At 35.0% G+C, this 24,141-nt stretch overlaps 1 protein-coding gene across 1 annotated transcript in view; it reads left to right on the top strand.

The window, feature by feature from the left end:
• The first annotated feature begins 618 nt into the window (after positions 1–618).
• Positions 619–24,141, top strand: part of SERPINI2 (serpin family I member 2) — a 36,007-nt gene continuing 12,484 nt past the window's right edge. The window contains exons 1-7 of the mRNA XM_008970942.4: positions 619–733; positions 909–999; positions 2,890–3,146; positions 7,428–7,658; positions 9,040–9,234; positions 9,315–9,507; positions 21,306–21,403. Of these exons, the coding sequence (XP_008969190.2) occupies positions 980–999; positions 2,890–3,146; positions 7,428–7,658; positions 9,040–9,234; positions 9,315–9,507; positions 21,306–21,403 (994 nt within the window). The 5' untranslated portion in view covers positions 619–733; positions 909–979. The remainder of the gene's footprint in view (positions 734–908; positions 1,000–2,889; positions 3,147–7,427; positions 7,659–9,039; positions 9,235–9,314; positions 9,508–21,305; positions 21,404–24,141) is intronic.

Below are 24,141 nucleotides of genomic sequence, written 5' to 3'. Positions count from 1 at the left end.
AGAAAATCATGTAGAGTTTTAAAAGCGCATAAAGGTAACAGCAATTTTTATCATCAAATTACCTATGGCTAATAGTATTGTCGTGATATATTTTGGCAAATCCATTATCTTTTTTGCTGGCCTTTTTGCTCAGAATAAAGAACATATTTCTTCAATATCCACTCTTTTTCTTAAGGATTCAAATGGACCTTATAGCCACAGGAAACTCCTCTGACTATTGTATAATTTGATGAATGTTGAGAACTCTGTAAATGCAGCAGTAATTTGTCTCTGTATTCTGGACTTGATTTAGCTTTATTCTTTTTCTCATAGGCATTCCGAAATATTTATGACAAAGTGCATTGGTAATCTGATGTAGGAGTCCTGTGAGAAACAAAAAGAACTAATTACTAGCAAATTTACAACCAGTAGCGCATCCTTTCAAATTCTGTGCAACTTTCAAAAGAAGCAAAATAATGGATAAAATAATAATATAAACTTAATAATTTTAAAAAATTCTATAATTGTTTTATTTCTCAATTCTTGCACATTTCATCAGTTGATCATTAACCCGATTGTGTTAGTTCTTAATACAAATGTAGTGAACACCTGCTTTTGTTCTAGAGGAATTAATCAAGCAGTGTTCAAGATAAATGGAGTTGGCCTTGATCGCTCAGGTGTTTATGTACAAGAGTTTTCCAGCAAGCGTATTTTAGTTGTAACATTCCAGTGAATAATCAGAAGTCAGTTTGGGGTAAGTACCTTAGAAATAAATAGCTTTTGAATAAGTATGTATGCAATAACATTGCCTATGAGTGTTTAGTAAAGTATGGAATGGCATTTCAATTTACTTTGGTGTAAAAATCATTTGAATTTATTTAATTAACATATCGCTTTTATTCTCCTTGAATGATTTCACTACAAATCAGAAGATCCAGTTCTTATAGGACTATTCATCAGGTTGTTTAGTTCAGCATTACTTTGTGCTTTCTGATAAGATATGATCCAAAACCTGATGAGGTAAGTGAATTTTTAAAACCAATATTTGTCTGAGGTTATAATTTATTAAGTGCTTAGAAATTTTCTAGAAAAAATGGATGTGGATGCTCAAATAATACAAATTTAATTATTAAGATTATTAATAATAATGAGAAGGAAACTCTAATACTGAGATTCTACCACAAAGAAAAAAATTACATTTTTAATAATACTGTTCATTATTCCAATATAAACCAAATACATAAAGCTATATCTAATGTATTTCCAGTTGATAACATAAAGGTACTAATAACATTTTGACTACATATCTACAAACACATATTTTGGCCAGAAGTCTTCTGAGAAATTGAATATATTAGAAGATAATGATACATAGACATTTATTTTGCATGTAAAACTTCTCTTACTCACTGGTTTTTAACTATTGTTGCACTCTCATTTACAAGCTCATATGCTAAATTAATCCCTAATGAAACATTTGCTTGATATTAATAGCATATAGGTCTATATCTAAAGTTTACCAACACATTTTCTAACAATTGCTTTGGATTGTTTTTTGAGGCTTTTGTCTTTTGCAAATATATATCTAAACAAATACAGTTTAACAAAATACATTGAAGGATAAATAATGACTCCATAGTTTAATTTGGAACAATATTTGACTATTAGTAATCTTTATATATAAATATAGTTGTTCTTAGGGACTCCTACCATTTATGGTACCCTTAATGATCTGCAAAACACTCTAGAAATGTAAGTCTCTACTTAAGGCTGACAACAGACTATTCTAAAGGCTTTCATCTTTACCCCTAATTAAGGGTTACTTCCTAGTAACTTACTGATGGATAAGTTGTTAAAGATTACTAACATGTATTATTTATAAGGTAAAATTATTGTTACTAAAATTTATGAGGCCTTGGAGTCAACATTCTACCAAATATGTGGTAATATTACAAAACTAATTCTGCTTGAGATATAATCAAATGGTTGAATTTCCTGCAATTTTAGTGGAGAGCACTTTAATAGGGTATTATTAGTCTTGTGAATTGTTTATGGTTTTTAATTGCTGCTACTCTTACATTTGTTAGTATTTTTGTCAATTCTTTGATATTATATTTCATTTTATTTATATTTTTTCTTTTATAATTTCAAGTTTTATTACAGATTAATGTACATGTGCAGGTTTGCTACATGGGTATATGGCCTGACACTAAGGTTTGGGGTATAAGTGATCTCATCACCCAGGTAGTGAGCATAGTACTTTATTGTATCATTTATATTTGATTGCCATTTTGTTTCAAACTTTGCAGGTTTTCTGCATTGTATTTGTCTTCTCTTGAAAAAGCAGGAAGAGGGCTTTGGGTTAATTTGTCCTAAAAAATAAAGCGTGAGGAAAATTGTAAAAAGTTAGCCAGATTACTCAGTTGCTTTAGAATACATTAATTTTCTAATATTATAGGTCTAAAACCACACTGGAGTAAGTCTGTTTTTATTCCATTTCTTCCTCTTGATCTATAAATTACTGTAGAGTAGACAGCACAGAAGGTTTACCTGATGTCAGAGTTACAGTTATCCCACTTAACCATGAGAAAAGATAGAAAAAAACTATTGTATAACTATTTGGAGATACCATTGCCATTGATAACATTCCAACACTGTAGTGTCTTTTTTGATTTTTGCTACAAAACTACAAGTATATTTTCTACTGGTTCTTGAAGATATGTAAGAAATACCATTAACACATGAACTATTTTTCTGAATAGATGATACTTAGAAATCTAATTGGATAGAGTTCACTTGTGGTAGTAAGTTCTATTAAGATAGAAAGCTACAACAGGTAGAAAGTTTTCTGTTGAGCTCTCTGTGGAAAACTCTTTTGAAAATGAATATATTTTGATTTAAACAATACAGAGAAGTCAAAATGGACACAATCTCCTTGTGGAGTCTTCTATTGCTGTTTTTTGGAAGTCAAGCCTCAAGATGCTCAGCTCAAAAAAATATCGAATTTGCAGTGGATCTTTATCAAGAGGTTTCCTTATCTCATAAGGACAACATTATATTTTCACCCCTTGGAATAACTTTGGTTCTTGAGATGGTACAACTGGGAGCCAAAGGAAAAGCACAGCAGCAGATAAAACAAACTTTAAAACAACAGGAAACCTCAGCTGGTGAGACTCTTACATCTCCTTACTTATACTGGATAAGATATGGACGCATTCATTTTTTAATATTAGAAGTTCAGGATAAAGAAATTTTAATAAGTGAAAATGTAATGAAAAGTACAAAATTGTAATAAAATGGAGAATTGTAAATGTAATTTTCATTCATTTATAATTAATTCCTTTAAAAGGTTACAAAAATTATTAAGAAATTGACATCTATAAAAATGTAAAATTAAGTAAATATTTATACATTTTCTTTTAGTTTGTTTTAGCCAGTTTTAATTGCCTGAGATTACACTGGGTGTGCATGTTTGTGTATGTACATACTCATAAAATATACATCTATACACATACATATTCTTCCACTATCACTATGTTGTGATCATTTTCCCATGTCATGGAACTGATTCAAAATATGATTTTTAATTACTGTATCTTATTGCCTCTTATAGAAATACCATTACTTATTTAGCCTTTCTTCAGTAGGTTGTTTCCAACATTTCTCTTAAAAAAAATGCACCTCATCTGTAACGAGACCAAGAAAAAATATTAATTTGTTCATTTTAAGAGCTTATTTGTTACTAGTTTTAAAAGGAAAATGGAAAAAAAAGGATTTAAATAATCAGAGGCCTTTGTGCTTGTGAATGATGATTGTTTTGTTGGAGTCTCCTCATGGTCTGTCTGAGATAGTGTCTATCCCTCTTACTGGGATACTGTGCTTTTGTGCTGGCATCCCATTTGAAAGAATTGTTGCTTGGCTAGTGTGGTGGCTCACACCTGTAATCTCAGCCCTTTGGGAGGCTGAGGCGGGTGGATCACTTGAGGTCAGGAGTTCAAGACCAGGCTGGAAAAATACAAAAATTTGAAGGGCATGGTGGCATGTGCCTATAGTCTCAGTTACTTTAGAGGCTAAGGCAGGAGAAGTGCTTGAACCCAAGAGGCCGAGGTTGCAGTGAGCTGAGATCGTGCCACTGCACTCCAGCCAGGGCAACAGAACAGACTCCTTCTCCAAAAAAAAAAAAAAGTTGTTGCTCATCTCCTTAGCTATCTCATGCTCTCAGTTTCTATAGTTGTTTTAATTTTCAGCTTTTGGATTACTCTGAGATACTGTGTTCTAAATACAGATTTTTGATTTGGGAATTTAGTTGCTACAACTATAATTTCAGTGTATTTTTCTTATCACAGAGTAGCAGTATTTAGAAATTTGCTTTCCTGAAAATACTATTTACAAGATTTTATTTGCTTCATTTTAAATAAAGACAATTTTATACAGAAAAGACGTTGGTAATAGTGAAGTGAATTGTAAGAATTTTTCTTTGCAAATAGTGCACACTGAAGCCAATGTATTCCAGATTTAGTCTTGATTAATTTCAGCAAATCCCAATATACCACTCCCAGAAACGTTTAAACCACATGCTATAGCTTTGAAAAAGTAATACAATATTTGTGAAGATACATAAATTAGAGTCTGTGGAAACTTAAATTACTTTAAATGGATACATGATATAGAGAAACACAGAAGTTTTAACAGGTGTGAATTGTGAACATGATAAAGTAATAGTAATAACACACTATCAAAAATATAGAAAGGATATCAGCCACTGTTTCATGTGCTTAATATATATTCTCTCATTTAATATTTATAATTACTTTGTTAAGTAAACAACCTTGTAATAAACCTGAGAAAACTGAGGCAAAGAAAGGTTAAATAATTTGTTCAGTGCTAATTCCTAAAATAATTCAGTGAGGATTAAGAATATAAGAGCAATATATTCTCACTAATATATTAATAAGAATATTAATTCTCATATATTATGTAAGGCTCTCAGTGTCCTCAGTTCTCCTTCTTTACTTCATTGTCAAAACATCTGCTCTGAATTTACCTCCTCCATTTTGCTGAACATCTGTTAATACTCCCTTTTGCTTTACCTCTGATAATGCTGATGACGAATCAAAGGCTAAATTCAATGTGCTGCTTTTTTCCACAGGGTTTTGAAAAGAGAACTGGGCATGAATTCCTGTCCCAGTTCTGCAACTAAATGACCTTGTGATTTGGCACAAGTCATGTCACTTGTGAAGCTTCTTAATCTCTCTGGGCCTCAGATTCCTCACTGTAAAAAGAAAAGTTGAGGTTAGGTAATTTATTTGGACCTTTTGGCTGAAATAATCTATAATTCTATGACTAGGTTTGTTTTCATCTTTGGATCTCCCATATGCACACAAAATTGGCTTTTAGACTTTTACTAGCAGAAGAGAACATGCACTGAATTTTAGAACATTTTCTGGAGGTCTGGTACAATCAAATCAAGAGCCACATTCACCCATGACCTGTGGGTTATCCATGGCTGTATTTTAGAAAATGAAATAAACTTGTTCTCATTACTTATTAGGAGATATATAATTTTTGATCTGTGCTAAAAATGTCATTAATCTAGAAACCAAATAAAATTTATAGGGCAGATAATGTTATATTCTTCTCCAAATTTGTACTACTTAGTGACATTTTTTTCATTGACTTCTGAGTTCAACAAGTTATCAAAGGGCAGCTGTTTGTCACATAGACTTAGACCTTAAGTACATGACATAAATCTATTTGCTTTGACAAATGATTTGGAACTACTTTTTCTCCCTTTCTCTCTTTTTTTATTCCTTTAAAGATGTTCATGTATTTCAGATTTCTGAAAATTAGTTTCAGATTCTGTCACTTCATTTCTGACCTTAATTAATTCTTTTGGAAAAGCTCTCATGTCTTTACTCAGAAAGCCTTTTCTGTAGCCTCCCAGCTATTGAGATATTTGTTTCAGGCTTCAGACAGCAATAAATGGTTACATCTGAAATCATTATATAAATAAGTAAAATGGCATAACTTTCTTCCCTTCCTTATGTAAGGAATTTCAGGGTTATAAAGAATTACTGAAATTCTTCAGATCTAATCATATGGAAGTAAGTTTTTTTATATCTGTAATTGTTTATACCTGTATCTATATACCAGTGAACAGAGAATCCTGGAGTTTGAAATATAATGCAGTATACTTCATAGAGCCTCCTGTGAGGCTGTGAGAACACCAGGCCAAAAAGGCAAGTAGGGACTGAAATGTAGCCTCTGTAACCCAGCTGGACAAGATGAGAGGCCATGGAGCTGCCCAGCCCCCAGAGAGGGAACTATTTTTATTTGCACAAAGATGCCCTATGGGCTGCTAGCTTTCTGATTTAAAAAAAAAAAGTATTTACACAAGCTTAGGTACACACACACACACACATCCTCCTTATTTCCAATAGAAATCTAGTAGTAAGTCCCTCTTAGTAATACCCGGTTTTCTTGAATAAAGATTAATTGAATATATCAATTTTAGGTTATGAAAGTGGCATTTGCAGTATTTAACTGAAAATATAATGAAGGCCCAGAAAGAACCTATTTGAAATAGAGTTACAAGACTTAATGATTGAGTTCTAAGATTAAGCCAGAAGGAAATGAAAACTGTTGGTACACTTTCGCAATGAACAGGAAGCTATTGAACCAAATATCAGGGTAGAGTTCTCTCATACGCATATATAGCTTCCAGACAACACTACAGTCAGAACAGTCCAAAAATAAATAATAGGCCGAAAGTGATTCTTTTAGTTGACCCTGACTGACTTATTTTGGCTAGTGGTTAGAGTTAAAATGGTTAAAGATTTTTATTGTTGATGTCGACAGCCAAAGTATATAAATTCATGAACTTGTAGAAATAGGCAATTCTGATTCTTACGCATCTCTAGAGATGATTACAGAGGTTGCCTTGTAAAATTTAAAACCTGTACAGGTGCAGTTGCTTATAAGAGAACAATTTTTTCTTCAGCTGAAATAAAAGTAATATTGAAAAGGATTGCTCATCACTGTCATGCCCCCATCAGCATTCATTAGCATTCCCTTTTCATGGGTATCACATGCTCACGTTATGCAAAGAATAAGATTCTAAACATAAATTTCAATAACTAAAAATGCGCTAAATGTGACTATCAAGAGGGACTTTCCTTCAGCTTCTATAAATGCATATTCTTGTTTTTGACAAATTTCAAATTTGCATGGACATTCTTTTTTCTATATAAAAGATGATTTCTCTACAAAATGCATATTCTACAGGAGATACATCCTTAAAATATTTATACTAACTTTGAAGGGATTGTTAGTTATACCTAAGGGTGCAAAAAACGGTGATATGAATCAGAGTACTTAGATAGCAAAGCTGAAAAGCTGTTGTTTTTATGTTGTTCAATATGCCAATATACATTAAAATTATTTTCTAGGGGAAGAATTTTTTGTACTGAAGTCATTTTTCTCTGCCATCTCAGAGAAAAAACAAGAATTTACATTTAATCTTGCCAATGCCCTCTACCTTCAAGAAGGATTCACTGTGAAAGAACAGTATCTCCATGGCAACAAGGAATTTTTTCAGAGTGCTATAAAACTGGTGGATTTTCAAGATGCAAAGGCTTGTGCAGGGATGATAAGTACCTGGGTAGAAAGAAAAACAGATGGTAAAGTTTCCCATTTTCATAAAATTATTATTTGCCATTGTATTCATGGTTTTTAATATCCTAAAGTAAAGAATGGCTGAATATTTTCCTACTGCAGTATGGATCAGAGGAATCAAATATCCTATTTCATTTCATAGTTATTTAAATTAATATTAAATTGTAAAACTGGAAAGAAATTATAAGCTGCTTTGAAAAGAATACTGATTCTTTTATTTTCTTTTGAGAGATACCTGCTTATAGAATTTTTAATGAAATAATTTTAATAATAATTTTTGTTAAAACATAGATTTTTCAGGCATAAAAGCAGAAATAATCTCTTTGGCCAGGTAGAAGTTAAATCTGTCAATCCCAAGTGCCTTCTTTCCCACAGATGCTGAAAATGACTAACATATTTTAGTTGAATGTGTTAATATTTAATAATAAATGTTAATATTTCTATCATCAACATGGTAGTCTACACTTTAAATGCAAGCTAGCAAAAAATTTCATAGTTGACTACAGAGGGATATAGTAAATTCAAATTCATACAAATCTGAGTTGAAATCTTAGAAAGTTATAAGCTATGCTCCATTTAAAATGAGGATATTATTAAAACATTTCAGAATTCTTTGGAGTTTTAATAATAATGTATGTGAAGTGACAAGCATATACCAAGCCCTCAATTAATAGTACTTTGTTTCTTTATTTAATCAGCTATGAAAAATGTGATGTTATAAGACATATGCCTTATAGGAAGCCTTATATGGGGAAGCATAAGTTGAAAGTGTGAGATAAGCGTGGTGAGCCATGTTCACAGCTGTAGGAAATGAGGACATCACTAGACAGCTCCATGGCACCCAGTCATGCCTATTTCTCATAACTTGGAAAAACTCACTGGACATAGAAATAGGAGACCAGTTATTTGGAGGAAAAGGATCATACTAGTATCCTCCATTCTTTTCCCTTTCCAATGGTCAGTGGACACAGCTGTCAGAATGGCAAGTTTGGGTGTACCATTAACTTACTTATGATGACTGACATTTTAGAAGACCTTGAAATAGATGGAATAATACCAGTAAATATGGAAGAAGTAATATTTTTATTCTTTATGTCTGACATACAATGGTTACAAATGATCTTATTGGAGAGTCTAGGTATATCTGAGTTTGCCTAAAACAGTCTCATATTTCTAATTTCGTAGTGAAATTCCATTTGCACCTGTTTCTTCATGAAATATTTAACAGCAATCCCGTCTATTCTCAAAATTACCATATTTAGATGATAACATGCCCTATCCAAAACTGATCTGCAAAAGACACTTTTGCTTTAATTCTATTCAAAGCAATTCCACTGAATCACTATTGCACATTTCTTCTTACCTCCTCCTCCACCCACTTCCTAGGAAAAATTAAAGACATGTTTTCAGGGGAAGAATTTGGCCCTCTGACTCGGCTTGTCCTGGTGAATGCTATTTATTTCAAAGGAGATTGGAAACAGAAATTCAGAAAAGAGGACACACAGCTGATAAATTTTACTAAGAAAAATGGTTCAACTGTCAAAATTCCAATGATGAAGGCTCTTCTGAGAACAAAATATGGTAATGTGAGAAACCACAGTTCCTAATCATAGTCTTGAGAATTGCCAAGTATATTTGATATTTTATTTTGTCTATTCCAGGTTATTTTTCTGAATCTTCCGTGAACTACCAAGTTTTAGAATTGTCTTATAAAGGTGATGAATTTAGCTTAATTATCATACTTCCTGCAGAAGGTATGGATATAGAAGAAGTGGAAAAACTAATTACTGCTCAACAAATCCTAAAATGGCTCTCTGAGATGCAAGAAGAGGAAGTAGAAATAAGCCTCCCTAGGTTGGTGATGTTATTTTATTATACGAGTTCTTATGTTTCCACTCACGTAGGAATTTGAGCAGTCAGCTGAAAGGTAACAAATACTTGAAAAGTCTATTGACACAAATGAAAATACAAATGTATTTGGAAATTTTACTCTACTTTTGGATACTAAAGCAGGGCTTACCTGTGCTAGCATTGCTTTACCATGAGAAGAACTGAATTTAAGTGCTTAGTTTTCTCTGTAACAGATAAGTATATGTCTTAAAATTAGAGTGTTGGGATTAGAAGGAATTATTGTCTTTTTATTATGCTAATTTTCTCCACTTTTTTCCTGATTGGAATTTTTAATATTTATCTCTTATTAAGAAAAAAATAATTATAATGGTATGTTTTACACAATTGAAAGATATGTTATATCACTTTGACGGACAGTGCTCTAACAATCATTGAATTACAAACAGAATCCTATAGTCAATTTTAGGTAGTTAGTACAAAATGGAAATTGCAAAGGGTTATCTCAGGAAGCAATAATTATGAACTAAATTTTTAACATCATGCTCCTAAGGAACAGGAGAAACTTCAAAAAGAAAGGTGTGCCCAAATGACTCAATTCACACTCTACCCAAACTTATAAAAAGAGATTTATGTGTAATAGATTATATACTGTCGTTTTATTTCTAAATTTCCTTTCAAACTCATCAAGCCCCAATTGTTTTGTGCTCCCCTGTTTCTGGCCATTGGTCTCTTAAACCTCTTGGTTTTTACTTCCTTTTCCACTCAGCCAGGATCTAGTCATTAGTTATTTCAGTCATAGTCTCATTAACATTTTTAATGTTTTTGTCTCCTTTATCCCTTTCCTAATTCTCTTCTCAACTATCCTCAATTCTGAGTCCACTCAACAAGCCACTCCTGGCCAGGCATGGTGGCTCATGACTGTAATCCCAGCACTTTGGGAGGCTGAGGCGGGCAGATCATCTGAGGTCAGGAGTTCGAGTCCAGACTGGCTAATGTGGTGAAATTCTGTCTTTACTAAAAACACCAGAATTAGCTGGGCATGGTGGCAGGTGCCTGTAATCCCAGCTACTTGGGAGGCTGAGGCAAGAGAATCAGTTGAACCTGGGAGGTAGAGGTTTGCAGTGAGCTGAGACTGCGCCACTGCACTCCAGCCTGGCAACAGGGTGAGACCCAGTATCAGAAAAAAAAAAAAAAAAAAAAAGCCACTCCTGTTCTTCAACTACTGCAACTACTTCAACTGTTGATTTTGTTGGAGCAAAAACCTGGAAAGGAGTCACCTCTGGCTTTACCCAGACTAGAGCTCAGCACTCCTTCCTTACTCTAGAGAACCTTCTTTACTCCTACCTACACCATACCAGGACATTACTTCTCTCCTTCACTTACTGCTCTAGGTTGATTTCTCTTACTTCCAACAAGTGTGCCAGTCTTCTATATCCTAAAGAAAACCTATCATCAGGTAAACTTTCTCCTCTCTATTTATAGAAATCACCTCAAAATTTATGTAAATCTTTATTAATCTTCTCTTTCTTTACCTTCTTTGATATCGTGGAGAAAGAAGTATCCTCTACTTCTCTCATCCTAACTCTGGGATCTTGATCAAAGTGTTATTAACCATCCCTTTTTTTCTGGAAAAGCTTTCTTCCTTTAGTCCCCAGGACACTACTGACTTATTTCTTTCTCTCTTTCTGGAAATTTTCCCTGCTCCTTGACTTACTTCTATTTTGTTTCTGTTCCCAAGCAAAAATGTTTATCAGAGTTTCATCTTCAGAATTTTCCTCCTCTTACTCTCTCTCAGAAATATCCCTGTTATTCTGGTTTTTAAAATCTGAGTCTCTAACCCCAACTTCTCTTTCATTTCCCAGCCATTTGAATATCTCTACTTGATATTATTCTTTTTTTGAAAGAATATTTTTTTTAGCACCTACTATGCCAAACACTGGGGTATAATGGTGTGTATGACAGATGGTTTACCTTCTAATAATGAAATAATATTTTTTGAAATTAAATTGTTTATTTTCAAATTTACTTCTCTTAGCTCTGAAATGATCACTTTCTTGGAGACAAAAAAAAATTACTGAGTTTGAAAACTGTCTGTGACATGTACCACCAGTGGGGTCTCAGGAGAGTCACTTGACCATTTTGAGTTGTGGTTTTATCAATATAAAATGTGGATAATGATACTTATTGCTAGATTTTTCAGTCTAAATAATAATGCATAAGCCCCAACCTCAATTGACAAGAAGAAATACAGGCTTTCACCAGAATTTCCTTTGACAGCATTTTTAGGAATCCTTAGAGGAATGTTTCACAGTCCAAAAATCTGTCCAAGCTGTCACAGTGTAGACAACTTTGAACGTTTGGCCTTGTTATCAGCATCTCCACTCCAGGGCCGCACTCCACACTTCCCATACTACCCCCACAGTGTAGACACAGACTTCTCTCTTAATTCTTCCAAGCACAACTGTTATGGGTTGAATTGCATCCCCCCACCCAAATTCATATGGTGAAGTTCTAACCAGTAACTCAGAATGTTGCCTTATTTGGAGACAAGATTTTTACAGAGTAATGAAAGTTAGGTCATTAGGCCAGGCTCTTATCCAACATGACTGTTGTCCTCTAAAAAGGAAAATTTAGACAGAGATATGCATGGAGGGAAGATGATGTGAAGAGACACAGGGAAAAAATGGCCATCTACAAATCAACAAGAGAGGCATAGAACAAATTTTTCCCTCACGGCCTTCTGAAGAATCCAACACTGCTGACATCTTGATTTAAGACCTCTAGCCTCTGCAACTGTGAGACAATCTATTTGTTATTTAAGATACCCAGTTTGTAGTACTTTGTTATGGCAGCCCTGGCAAACTAATACAAGAAGAACAACTTCAATGTTTAAGCAAATTTTACTGAAATCTTGGTGATAGTGAAAGGGACTTACAACATAGCAAGTAATTTAAAACCAGGTACCAATTATGATAGTTCCTTGAGTGTAGACTATTTCTTGTACCAAATAGTCTCCTTCTGTCCGTTGTTATACTTAGCCTACCATTGCAACGGTGCTAGCACCCACCTTCACCTAAAAGAGTTATCTTTACACCTCCCTCCTATTCAGCATTCAGAGTCCTCCAACATTTCCCAGTATAAAGAGAAGGTGACCCAGATTTTCTTCCATGCTCTCTAAGGCCAGCTTCCCAGTTGTGACAAGAATCTATAGTTGCCAGATGTAGTGGCTTATGCCTGTAATCCCAGCACTTTGGGAGGCCAAGGCAGGAGGATCTCTTGAGCCCAGGAGTTCAAGACCAGCAGGAGCAACAAAGAAAGACCCTGTCTTTAGAAAATAAAAAAAAAAATAAAAAATAAAAAAACATTAGTTGAACATGGTGGTGAGTGCCTGTAGTCCCAGCTACCATGGAGGATAAGGCAGGAGGATCACTTGAGCCCATGCGTTTGAGGCTTCAGTGAGCTGTGATCCTGCCACTGCACTCCAGCCTGGGCAGCAAAGCGAGACCCTATCTCCAAAAAAAAAAAAAAAAAAAAAAAAAAAAAAAAAAAATAGCGTCTATACCAAGAGATTTCAGTGAAAACAATGTTTTCATATCATATAAAATAGCTTACGCCCTCGTCATCTCAAACTTCCCCATCTCCATCCCACTGGTTCTACTTGCAAAATGAAAAAGCCCATTGTATTGCTTTCCTTAAACAAAAGAACAATTTGCCTTAAAAGCTGAATTTGAATCTTTGTTTTTATAGAAACAAAAACAATAATTGGCAGTTGTATTCCCCATTTCCATACAAATTCCAGCCACCAATGATATTTAAAAACTTGGCAGTTTCAGTTACAGTATCTCATTACATACTTCTATTCATAGCACAAAGTCTGGCAACTAGAAGGTGCTAAATAAATGACGGCTTTATTTTATTTTTTCTTTGTTAAAAAGATCACTGCCCAGTCAATACCAAACTAGAAACATTGTCTTCTCTGAATTCTCAGACTCCACTCCTTTCTTTTCTGTGTGGCAGGCCCTTCTCTGTGGTGTCTGACCAATAAGTTCCCATTAATCCTCCATGGTTTCCCTTGAAGTTATCGCACTCAAACATGCCTAGTTAGAGTGAACCATTCCTTATCTATATTTCTAGAATACTTCAGGAAAATTCACATCATAGCACTTATTACATTGCACTTTTATTTCTTGCTCACATTCCTGTCTGTCCTATTAAAATGTGATTTCTGGGACAGCGGGTTAGGTCTTGCTCATTTTAGTTTCTGTTGTTCCTAGCATGCTTCATGGTATATAGTATGTGCTAAATGAGTATTATTGAATTAAATTACACAAATATTTTCAAGGAAAGAAATTCTATATTATTTCTCTTTATTTAATTTTAAATATCTTAAAAACCAGAATTCAACTTTCCGGTCACTCTAATTTATTCTCTTTGAGGACCCTGATGAAGCTTTCCCGCCTTTCCATACATATAGCATCATGAAAAATAGGACATTTGCCATTTACTTCAAAACTTCTCTCTAGAGAAGGAAAAGTGAGATTTTTTTTTTCTAAATTCAGAGGACAGAAATTTGTTGTTGTTTAATCACACTAATACAGCATTACATGTAAAATGCATTCTTTTTTTAGTAAATTAATGTCTTCTGATTTGTTAAAGGAACAATTTGCTTATATATTTAGTTCATTAACAATTTTAACTTATCAGAACCTGTTTATGAATTAAGTTTCCTGAGCACCAAAATCATGGATTAAAAGTTCTGAAATACATTTCTGCCAAAAGGAACAATTTCTTCACAACAGAAAAATACCCGTTTAAAATATGCATTTGGTAGAGAAGAGAGGAAACGACGTAGGCTCAATAAATGTTTGGGGTAGACTGGCAGATTTATATTTTATTACTGAATGTTGTGGTTCTTTCACATCTGAATAAATGTGAAATGGTTTTCAAACTGATAACTAAGTATTTTGATAAAATTGGAACAGCTTAATCAACTTCATTAATTTCCTAGAGCTGCTATAACAGCACAACACAACAGAGTAGGTGGCTTAGAACAACAGAAATTGATTCTCTCACAGTCTGGAGGCTAAATGTCAAAATCAAGGTGTCAGCACAACATGCTCTCACTGAGACCGTTAGGAGAATCCTTCCTTGCCTCTTCCTCCCTTCCGATAGTGGCTGGAAGTCCTTGGTCTTCCTCTCCTTATAGATAAAGCACTCCAATTATTTCTTCTGTTGTCATGTAGCCATCTGTCTTCGTGTGGTGTTCTCATATCTTATAAGGACACCAATCATATTGGATTAAGGCCCATTCCTATTTCCAAGTAAGGTGACATTAAAAGATACTGAGGGTTAGGGCTTCAACACATGAATTTGGGAAAGGGGGTATGCACAATTCAACCCATAACTCCAACTGTAATAAATTCTATATTGTTGTAAAACAAAATATCTCTTTGGTAGCAAAGTTAGTATATGCCAAAAAAAAAAAACACCCATAAGAATGTTTATATTTAAGCTACAGTAGAAAGGAGCATGTGAGTGACTATTTAGATTATAGTTACTGCTTAAGAAATACTTCTCCTTCCCCTCTTTTGTGTATAACTAGTTTAGAATTGAGGCCAATAAGATATCATCTCAAAATACTCGAGTGCTTCCCATTATTTATTATCTGTAATATACTAGATATATAATTTTGGACATCATCCTGCAGTTGAATGTTAGCTAAAATAATCATATTACTTTGTCTAAATGTAGTATGAGATCCTTTAAATATTTTAGTAATAAAACTTCCTTTGGTTGAAGAATCTAAAACATAATTGCTATACACCAGATTCTTCTCTGTAGAAGAATCATTCTGAAAATATAGTATAAAAATTGTGTGTATGGGCAAAAATGATAATTTAATACACATAAGGTAAATAAACAAGTAACTTTTAACTTTGTGAAGTGTTAGCATTTATATTTTAATAGCAAATGTTGTGATTGTATCATCTGACTTAGTTATTCTCCCATTTCACAGATAAGAAAACTGAGGCACTGAGAAGATAAATTGATTGCCATTCAATGAGTATTGACAGAGAAGGATTAGCTCTCGTGTCTATTGGGTCACAGCCTTATTAGTTTGATACTTATTAGAAAGTGTATTTCCTGTTCAAAAACATTGATTGGGATTCTACTGTGGGCAAGAGGCTGGGACAGATGTAAAGCAATAGGTTCCTTATTGATAAGATGGTTACCACCTATTGATAAAATGGAATAGTACAAGATTTGTGCAAGAAATTCACTAAGACGGCCGGGCGCGGTGGCTCACGTCTGTAATCCCAGCACTTTAGGAGGCCGAGGCGGGCAGATCACGAGGTCAGGAGATCGAGACCATCCTGGCTCACACCGTTAAACCCCGTCTCTACTAAAAACAAACAAACAAAAAAAACAATTAGCCAGGTGTGGTGGCAGGCACCTGTAGTCCCAGCTACTCGGGAGGCTGAGGCAGGAAAATGGCGTGAACCTGGGAGGCGGAGCTTGCAGAGAGCCCAGATCATGCCACTGCACTCCAGCCTGGGCAACAGAGTGAGATTCCGTCTCAAAAAAAAAAAAAAAAAGAAAGAAATTCACTAAGACTACACAGCAATGTACAGTAAGTACTAAAAGAATGGTATAATCAGTAAGCATTAGAAGGTTCACAAAAAGGGAGAGTGCACAGGAAATGAATTGTAAACAAAGGCTTCATGAAAGAAGGACTTGAGTTGGGTTTTAAAAGAGTTGAAGAATAAATCCTATATGCAATGAAGAATTGTTGAATATGTCCAAGTAAGACAATGAAATGATTAAGTCAGTGTTTTAGAAAGATATATGTAGTAGTCAGAATTGTTCACCCTGGATAACTTGTCTGAAAATTTTCCCTCTTCCTCATTTATCCCCCACCCCTGCCAACGGTTCCTATTTTTCTATAAAACTTCTATTTGTCCTTAAAATTAAGTTTGGGTTTTAGAAAGCCTTTCTGATCTCTCCATGCAATATCATACAAGCATCTTCCCTTCTCCCCACTGGGAAAGTTCTAGTACCTTGTGTTTATTTCTGCATAGCAGTTATATTAAAATGAATTGTTTATCTTCCCCTCTGACCCATAAGCTACTTGAGGTGAAGAGCTAGGCATGTTTCCTCTCTGTGACTGCAGCAAAAAGCATGTATATAAAAAATAGTAGCTATTCAATGAGCATTTGTTGCTTTAAACTGAGTAGTGGTAATATCCTGGATTTGTTAAAGAGGGAAAGACTAAAGCCTAAAAGATCAGTTAAAAAACCACTGCAACAACTTGGACATTAAGTAAAGAGTGTTTAAAGGGAGCAGCCTCACTGGGAATAGTAAGGAACTGGTGAAATTATTGAAATGTGTGACTAACTAGATATGGGTTAAGAAGAAATAGGTTGTTTGGGGGTTCCAGGCTCAACTTACTAGAAAATAAGAGGGCTGTGAATTCTTGCTCTTTTGTAGTAGTCCTTACCTGGGCACCATGGACTTCTAGAGAGGTCTAGGATATACTTCCAAGGGTCCTTGAAGCCCTGAAATTATTTGCAAGTTTATGCATGTAAGGTTATGCATGTATTTTCCTTGGGAGAGGCTTTATAGTTCTCACTGAATTTTTGGAAGTCTCGGCCTTTAAACTTGTTAAGCACTACAGTTCTATTCAAAAGTATAGTATTATCTTAATAATAGCCATAGTCTTTGTGAGAGATATCATTCTTTAAAAATATTGACTGATGTGGCACCTCACAGTATCTTTTGTCAATTGTTGAAACCAGATTACTGAAAATAATATTGAAGACCCAGAGGCCTGCCACTTTCTTACTATATAACTTTAAGCACTTTCTTACTATATAACTTTTCTAAGATTTTTCTTATACTGTTAAATGCAGTAATGATAATACATGCCTCTTAGTGTTGTGAGGATTCCATGAGATAATGTGTATACAATTTTTAGTGCTCAATAATAGCTAAATATTATTTGTATTATTACTCATTTAATTCTAACAGTGGCCATATATTATAATGCCAACATTGTAATAGGTGGCCCCCCATCATATCTCATTAAATTCCTCAATCAATTTGATGAAGGTCTAGTTTTACGTTAAGGTTACAGACAAGATGGAGACAGGTAAATACCTTGCCTGTGGTCACACAGCTAATTAATGGCTGAGCCAATACTGGAAGAGGTCAGCCAGACGTCTGAAAACAGGTGACTGTAGGGTAAGCAAGAGAGGGAGCACAGAACAGAACAAGCAGTCAGTGATAGGGTGAGCAGTAGGATGAGAGATCTGGAGTAGCCGTACCAAGGAGACTTTTCAAAAGATGTAACACTTAACACAGGACATAAATGATCATCTTTTTGCTGGCTAGAAATTAATTCTAGGCTTGGCCAGCCTTGGATCTATAAGTGGGTGAATGTAAATTGTGTGTGGGTGGCAGGAAGGCAAGGAAAATGAGACTGGATATGAGAATAGATACGTTGTGACCAGCTGCAGTAGTGATTACAAAATGTTCATTTACTTTGACCTATTGGACATGGATAAAAATGGGAATACTAGGCATACATTAAACATTATCCAGATGTTTCATATGTGAAAGTATTTTAAATTCAGCCTGTGACATTAATAGAGTATTTTAATTATTTTACACACACACACACACACACACACACACACACACACACACACACAGGTAATTGATTGGAAAGTGACCAGAATTTACTGTGTACTCACATAACCATCTAGGGCCACCATTGTCAAAGATTGTGTTGTATTTCTCTCCTCATGAGCAACCCTAATATTTGGTTTGGTTGGTTCCGGCTCTGAACAGTACAAGTGATATGGTTTGGATTTATGTCCCCACCCAAATCTCATGTCAAATTGCAATCCCCAGTGTTGGAGATGGGGCCTGGTGGAAAGTGATGGGATCATGGGGGCAAATTTCCGCCTTCAGTGCTGTGCTCATCGTAGAGTTCTCACGAGATTTGGTTGTTCAAAAGCGTGTAGCCCCTGCCCCCTGTTTCTCTTCCTCCTATTCCAGCCATGTAAGATGTGCCCATTCCTCTTTGCCTTCAGCCATGATTGTAAGTTTCCTGATACCTCCCCAGTAACCAACAAATGCCAGCATCATGCTCCCTGTACAGCCTTTGGAACTGTGAACCAATTAAACTTCTTTTCTTTATAAATTACCCAGTCTCAGGTATTTCTTTTTTCTTTTTTTTTTTTTTTGAGACTCGTATTTCTTTATAGCAGTGTGAGAATAGCCTAATACACCAAGAATGATTCAAGCCCACTGTACCAAAGCTGGGATTTCAGATGATAACACAAACCCAGAGGGAAATTGATCCAAGACTTTTTTTCATTAAACAAGAACTCTGGGGATAAGGGGAAAGGAAGGGCCAATACCATTCCCCAACAGGGCCTGGAGGCCAGAAGTAGGTCATTCTTAAAACGAAAATTGGGATTGTTTTTCATTTTTCTGCAGCTTTTCCCTGTGTGAGATCTGTTTCAGCACAATGGTTACATTTGGGAGTGAATTACTCTCTTTTAAACAAATAGATATTATTTGTATATGCTAAAAATTCCATTCATGATTTAGTTGCTAATTGTTTATCTAGCATTTTGCTGCTCATTCTTTTACCTTTGCCTGCTGTTCTTTTGACAATTTTAGAGGAGGATTAAGGAAAAGGGAAAATGAACCACAACTGGGAGAAATATGAAGACTCATAAACTTTGGAAGAGGGACATTATATATATTGACCAATATGGTGGTGTTGAATTACATTTTGATTAGAAAGTAGTGGCAGTTAGCACGTTAGCTTTGACTTCAAATAGACCTGAGTTTAAATCATACCTCTGGAACCTACCTTAACCTTGACCCTGAAAATTAACCTCCTCAGGCTTCTATTTTCTTACACGTTAATAGAAATAATAATGCCGACTTCCTTAGATTTTTGTAAAGATTAAAAACTGTAATTTATCTTAAGTACCTAACACATGGCGGTGCTTCTTCACACCTGGCTATTCATGGCTCCAATAATTATGGATAATTAGGAATTGGCTGTAGATTATACATTCATTAGATGGCTGAATGTGTTTCTATTGCTGTAGGTTTCATTGGACTATATTATGAGCAGGACTGTTACTTAAATGACTCTCCAGTGATAATTAGGCATTATTAGAAGTTGTAATAAGTCTTGCAGTATTTTTGTCATTATCCTAAAATTATTGGACTATTATAGCCCATTTATAGGTAGATTAGAACATATATTCTCCACCCTTTAAAAGCCCATACTCCATTCAGTTTAAAGACTGTAGTAATAAAAACAGGAAAAAAGCCAACCTCCCAAACCATCATGCTGCATATTATCTTTCTTAGTAGGAAGTTACAAGGAAGAAGGTGAAAGCAGTTGGCATAGAATGAGCTATTTTCTTTATCAGCTGATTTTAATGTTCATGTTGTGTCCATTCCCAGGTAGATAGGGTTCTGAATGAGTTACCATCTTCCAAAAAACATATTATTTTACCAAGAAATAATTTAGTCCCAGTAGAGTTCTGCCACAGCATGTTTATTGCTTTGGAGAATTATAATTAAGAAGCTCATTCAGTATTTCCAATTAAAACAATGATCTAATTAGACTGATTGCCCCACCTAATTTCTAGCTCCAGATGTGGGCCTACCTGCTGAATGAACAAGGATCCTTGAGCACTAGCGTATGCATTCTAACTGGGGAGCACAGGGGTCAATGCCCAGAGGGCATAGACAAAGCCCCTCAGTGGGAATTGCCTGGAATTTTGCTGATGTAGGAAATATATATAGCTCCCTGTTTAAGATTATTACATGTGTCTTTTCTTTCATAAACCAAGTTTCTGATCTGTATTTAAAATGCAAATTAATGCTTTAAGCATCTATGAAGTCAATAAGTACTAGCTTCCCCCCACCCCCACTTTTATTTAAATGGGAAAGTGAGGTTCAGTGATTGCTTTTGACTTGGAATCATGGAAGATCAGTGGCTGAGAAAATCTTTTGGGATTATCTGGTTAAGTACCCTTTTCACAGGTGAGGCAAATTAAGGCACAGACAGGTGAGCCAGACACTAGTCTCCTAACTTACGGCTCGGTGTTGGAAGCACTGGCTACCTCCTTTTCCCCCCCCCCACCTCCTGTAATTTTTGTCTTTTATTTCCTTTGAAAGAAATCTGGTTCCCCTTCCTTTATCCTTTTATAGGGCCTATTCAGAAGATATTAGGCCTGTCCATACACTAAAGAACATCTCATTGACTGTGACAATGGGCGAGATGAATGATGGGTTATAAATACTTCTCTCTTCCTTAATAGCTAACAATCTTCTCCAAGGACTGTGGACTCCTGTTCCCTGCTCATCATGTCATGGGCATCTGCCAGGAACCATCTTTGATGGTGTAAAAATCTTGAATACATAAGAGGGAAATTTTAGACTTGTTAGAAAGAAGCCAAGCAATTGAGACCTTAGATAGAACTTAGAATTCTCACCGAGTTTTGTTGGGTAATTGTTACTTTAAAAAAAAAATGCAATTTCTGTTCCCTCTTTCCTCCAACCATTTATCTGGGAAGCAAGTTATTGGCAACCCAGAGCTGATTGTTGGAGCTGGGGAAAATGGTGTGAAATGTGAGAAAATGTAATTGAGATAATAAAAACAAAAGATTTTACAATATATTATCCTCCAAGTCATCCATTAAAAAATTGGTAGCAAAAATGTGCAGTGTTTCAAGACTTTTCTTTTTCTTTTTTTTTAATAACAGATTTAAAGTAGAACAAAAAGTAGACTTCAAAGACGTTTTGTATTCTTTGAACATAACCGAGATATTTAGTGGTGGCTGCGACCTTTCTGGAATAACAGGTAGTATGATAAATAATTCTTATATTATGATGTTAATTTGTTTTGTTAGGACTACATTAACTAGCTGAGCTTAAAACTGAAAGAGCATTCAGCTCTGATAAATATATGCACAGTGAGTAAATGTCATAGTCATGTTGAGCTGTTTGTAAACAAGCACTTTATGTTTAAGTAGTTTTTCTTAATGAAAGTCAAAAAGCATTTTAGAATGTTAGATAAGCACTCTGGCTATACTTCTAATAAAACTACATAAGTAAAAGTATTATATGGGTTTTTATTTCTGCCCTGTTTGGATCTCCTCGTCTGAATAATGGGAATTACAACTTTGAGTCTCTCATCTAAGCAGAGCTAATACAACTCTTATAAAACAATTTGCAAATGTTAATTCACTAATATGAGAACACATGAAATAGTCATCCATAAGCTGCTGGATGATGAACACAATCAAGAAATTGTAACGCTACAGCTTGCAGATTTAGCAACAGAGTCTTTTGGGCTGACAACATATCTGAGAAGATGGAGCTCTTATGCTAACTCGCATCGGGGGAATCCTGCATGGTTAACACGTTCACTTGTACAACAAAGCCAAGATAGTCTTTGAATTCTTCAAGTCTCAGTGGTACTCACTAGTTCAAAAATAACTAGCTAAAAAAATGGATGAAGAGAGCCAATTTGTCCCAAGTTACTTACCCTCTTTTAAATTCAGTCTTCTGTTCTATAAAAATGGGCCTAAGCTTGTCTGTCTGATGGGGTTGTAAATCATAACATGAAATAGTGCAGAAATGTTTTATGTATTTATTTCTATATAGCTATCTGGGCTTTGGAAACGTGTTGTTAATTTAGTCATCACCCATCAATTATGTGGGCAAATGAACAGAATGAAAAACTTTCCTGATGGAGGAGGTGAATGAGGTCACAAATATCAAAATGTTCATTATCACCTTCACACATGGTGTAGCTACTCATTCTCACACTGACAGATAGATCTGACTTCTCTGACAATTTTGTCAGCACTAGGTATGAGATGGTCAACATTAAATACTGCAACAGGATGCTCTGTAAGTGTGCCCTGAGACACAACCACCTCTTCAACCTTCAATAATCCAAACTATTTTTCATGCACTTCCTTTTCTTAAACTTCTTTCTGGCCATAGGGAGATCACTCAATATGCCTCAGACACTTCAAACAGCCACTTGTTCTGCAAATTCCCAGCAATTTGTGACTTCTAAAAAATCTCCTGTTACAGGCAGATTTTTAAAGAAAATACTTCCAAAATGTTTCATAAAAGACTTTATTCAAGAAAATAACCCAGTGCAGAAAGGATAAATGTCCAGCATTTTCTGTTCTTTCCCTCTTGAGTTACCTATTTGAGCTGTTTTAACCATTTTGGTTCTGTCTTATTGCCTAGAATAGAATAGTCATAGCCAATGCTGATACCCCTGCTGGTAGCTAGGAGCACAGTAAATTCTCTGCTATCTCTACTTATCATTTGTACAATAAACATTCACTAAAGGCTACTATGAAGCAGCCCAACACTAGTCTTATGGGACATCTGTGTGAAAGGGACACTACCTTATATTTATATAGTTCACAAGTTTTGAATGAAATGTTTTTACAGAGTTATTTTGGAAACTGTTAGAAAAATATTTGACTTCTCACTCAGTTACTACTCCTTGTGTAACCTGTAGTAAAATATTTAACCTTTCTGAGTGTAAGCATTCTAATCTGTTAAGTGAGATAATATAGTGACTGGGGAAATAAATAAAAGAATGTATGTAAATCATCTAGTTTAACATTTGGCACATAGTTAAATATAAAACAGCAAGTGGGAAAAGTATCACATTAATATTACTTGCACATCTAGCAAATGTATTGTTTTCTTGTTCTCTTAATTTAATAACAATGTACTTAGAATTTTCATTTAAAAATTAAGAGAAATAATGATTATGAAGGTATAATGAATGAGTTTGTAGAGTCCACATTCTTACTTCTAACCTATCATATTTCAGGGCCTGTTCTTTTCCTAAGACTGGGCTTTGTCTGCAGTGAGATGGAACAAAGGAGACTAAGTGGATTAGTCTAATAGCCAGGGAGTCATTTGGGCTGGTGCCATTGCTAAACTGGGTGAAATTCTTCACTCCTTCCTAACCTGCTTTTTGGTCTTTCCTCTTGGTGTGGGCCACTAGGTCATTCCCTCTGTGTTTATTTGTCTTCTTCCAGGCAATCCTGGGAGAAGAAGGTGCTTATTTGCCGGACCTTGAGAGAACATTCTCTTGCATTTCAGTTAATTCACACTAATAGTGTGGATGCCCATCTCTCTCCACTTGACAGGTTTCTATCACTAGACATACTCAGATGCATTGACCTATTGATTATTGACTTATATATTACAAATATTTATTGCGAGCCAATTATGAGCCAGGCAGTTTTCTAGAGCATGCTTCCTTTGTCCTCTGAGGAACATTGTCAGATCTATCTTGTCTTGCAAGGCCAGCTTGGCATGGCTTCTGGGCTCCGGGTTTCACTTCTTCCTTCTTGAGGAGACTATACTTGCAAGTCACTCTACCAGAAATGCTTCACATATACATCAGTTCCACCAAGGGGAGAAAAAGGAGCATTCAATCTCAGCTCGTATCCACACCAGAACAAAACGTTGTAAAGCACGATCTTATGCTGAAAATTTTAACAGGTTTTAAAGTGTATCTCTGAAGTGATTTTGTAACAGGTGACACAGAAGTTC

Source organism: Pan paniscus, chromosome 2, assembly GCF_029289425.2.
Source record: "Pan paniscus chromosome 2, NHGRI_mPanPan1-v2.0_pri, whole genome shotgun sequence".
NCBI classification, from domain to species: domain Eukaryota; kingdom Metazoa; phylum Chordata; class Mammalia; order Primates; family Hominidae; genus Pan; species Pan paniscus.
The sequence above is the reverse complement of the archived record's forward strand: the minus strand, read 5'-3'. Positions and strand labels throughout refer to the sequence as shown.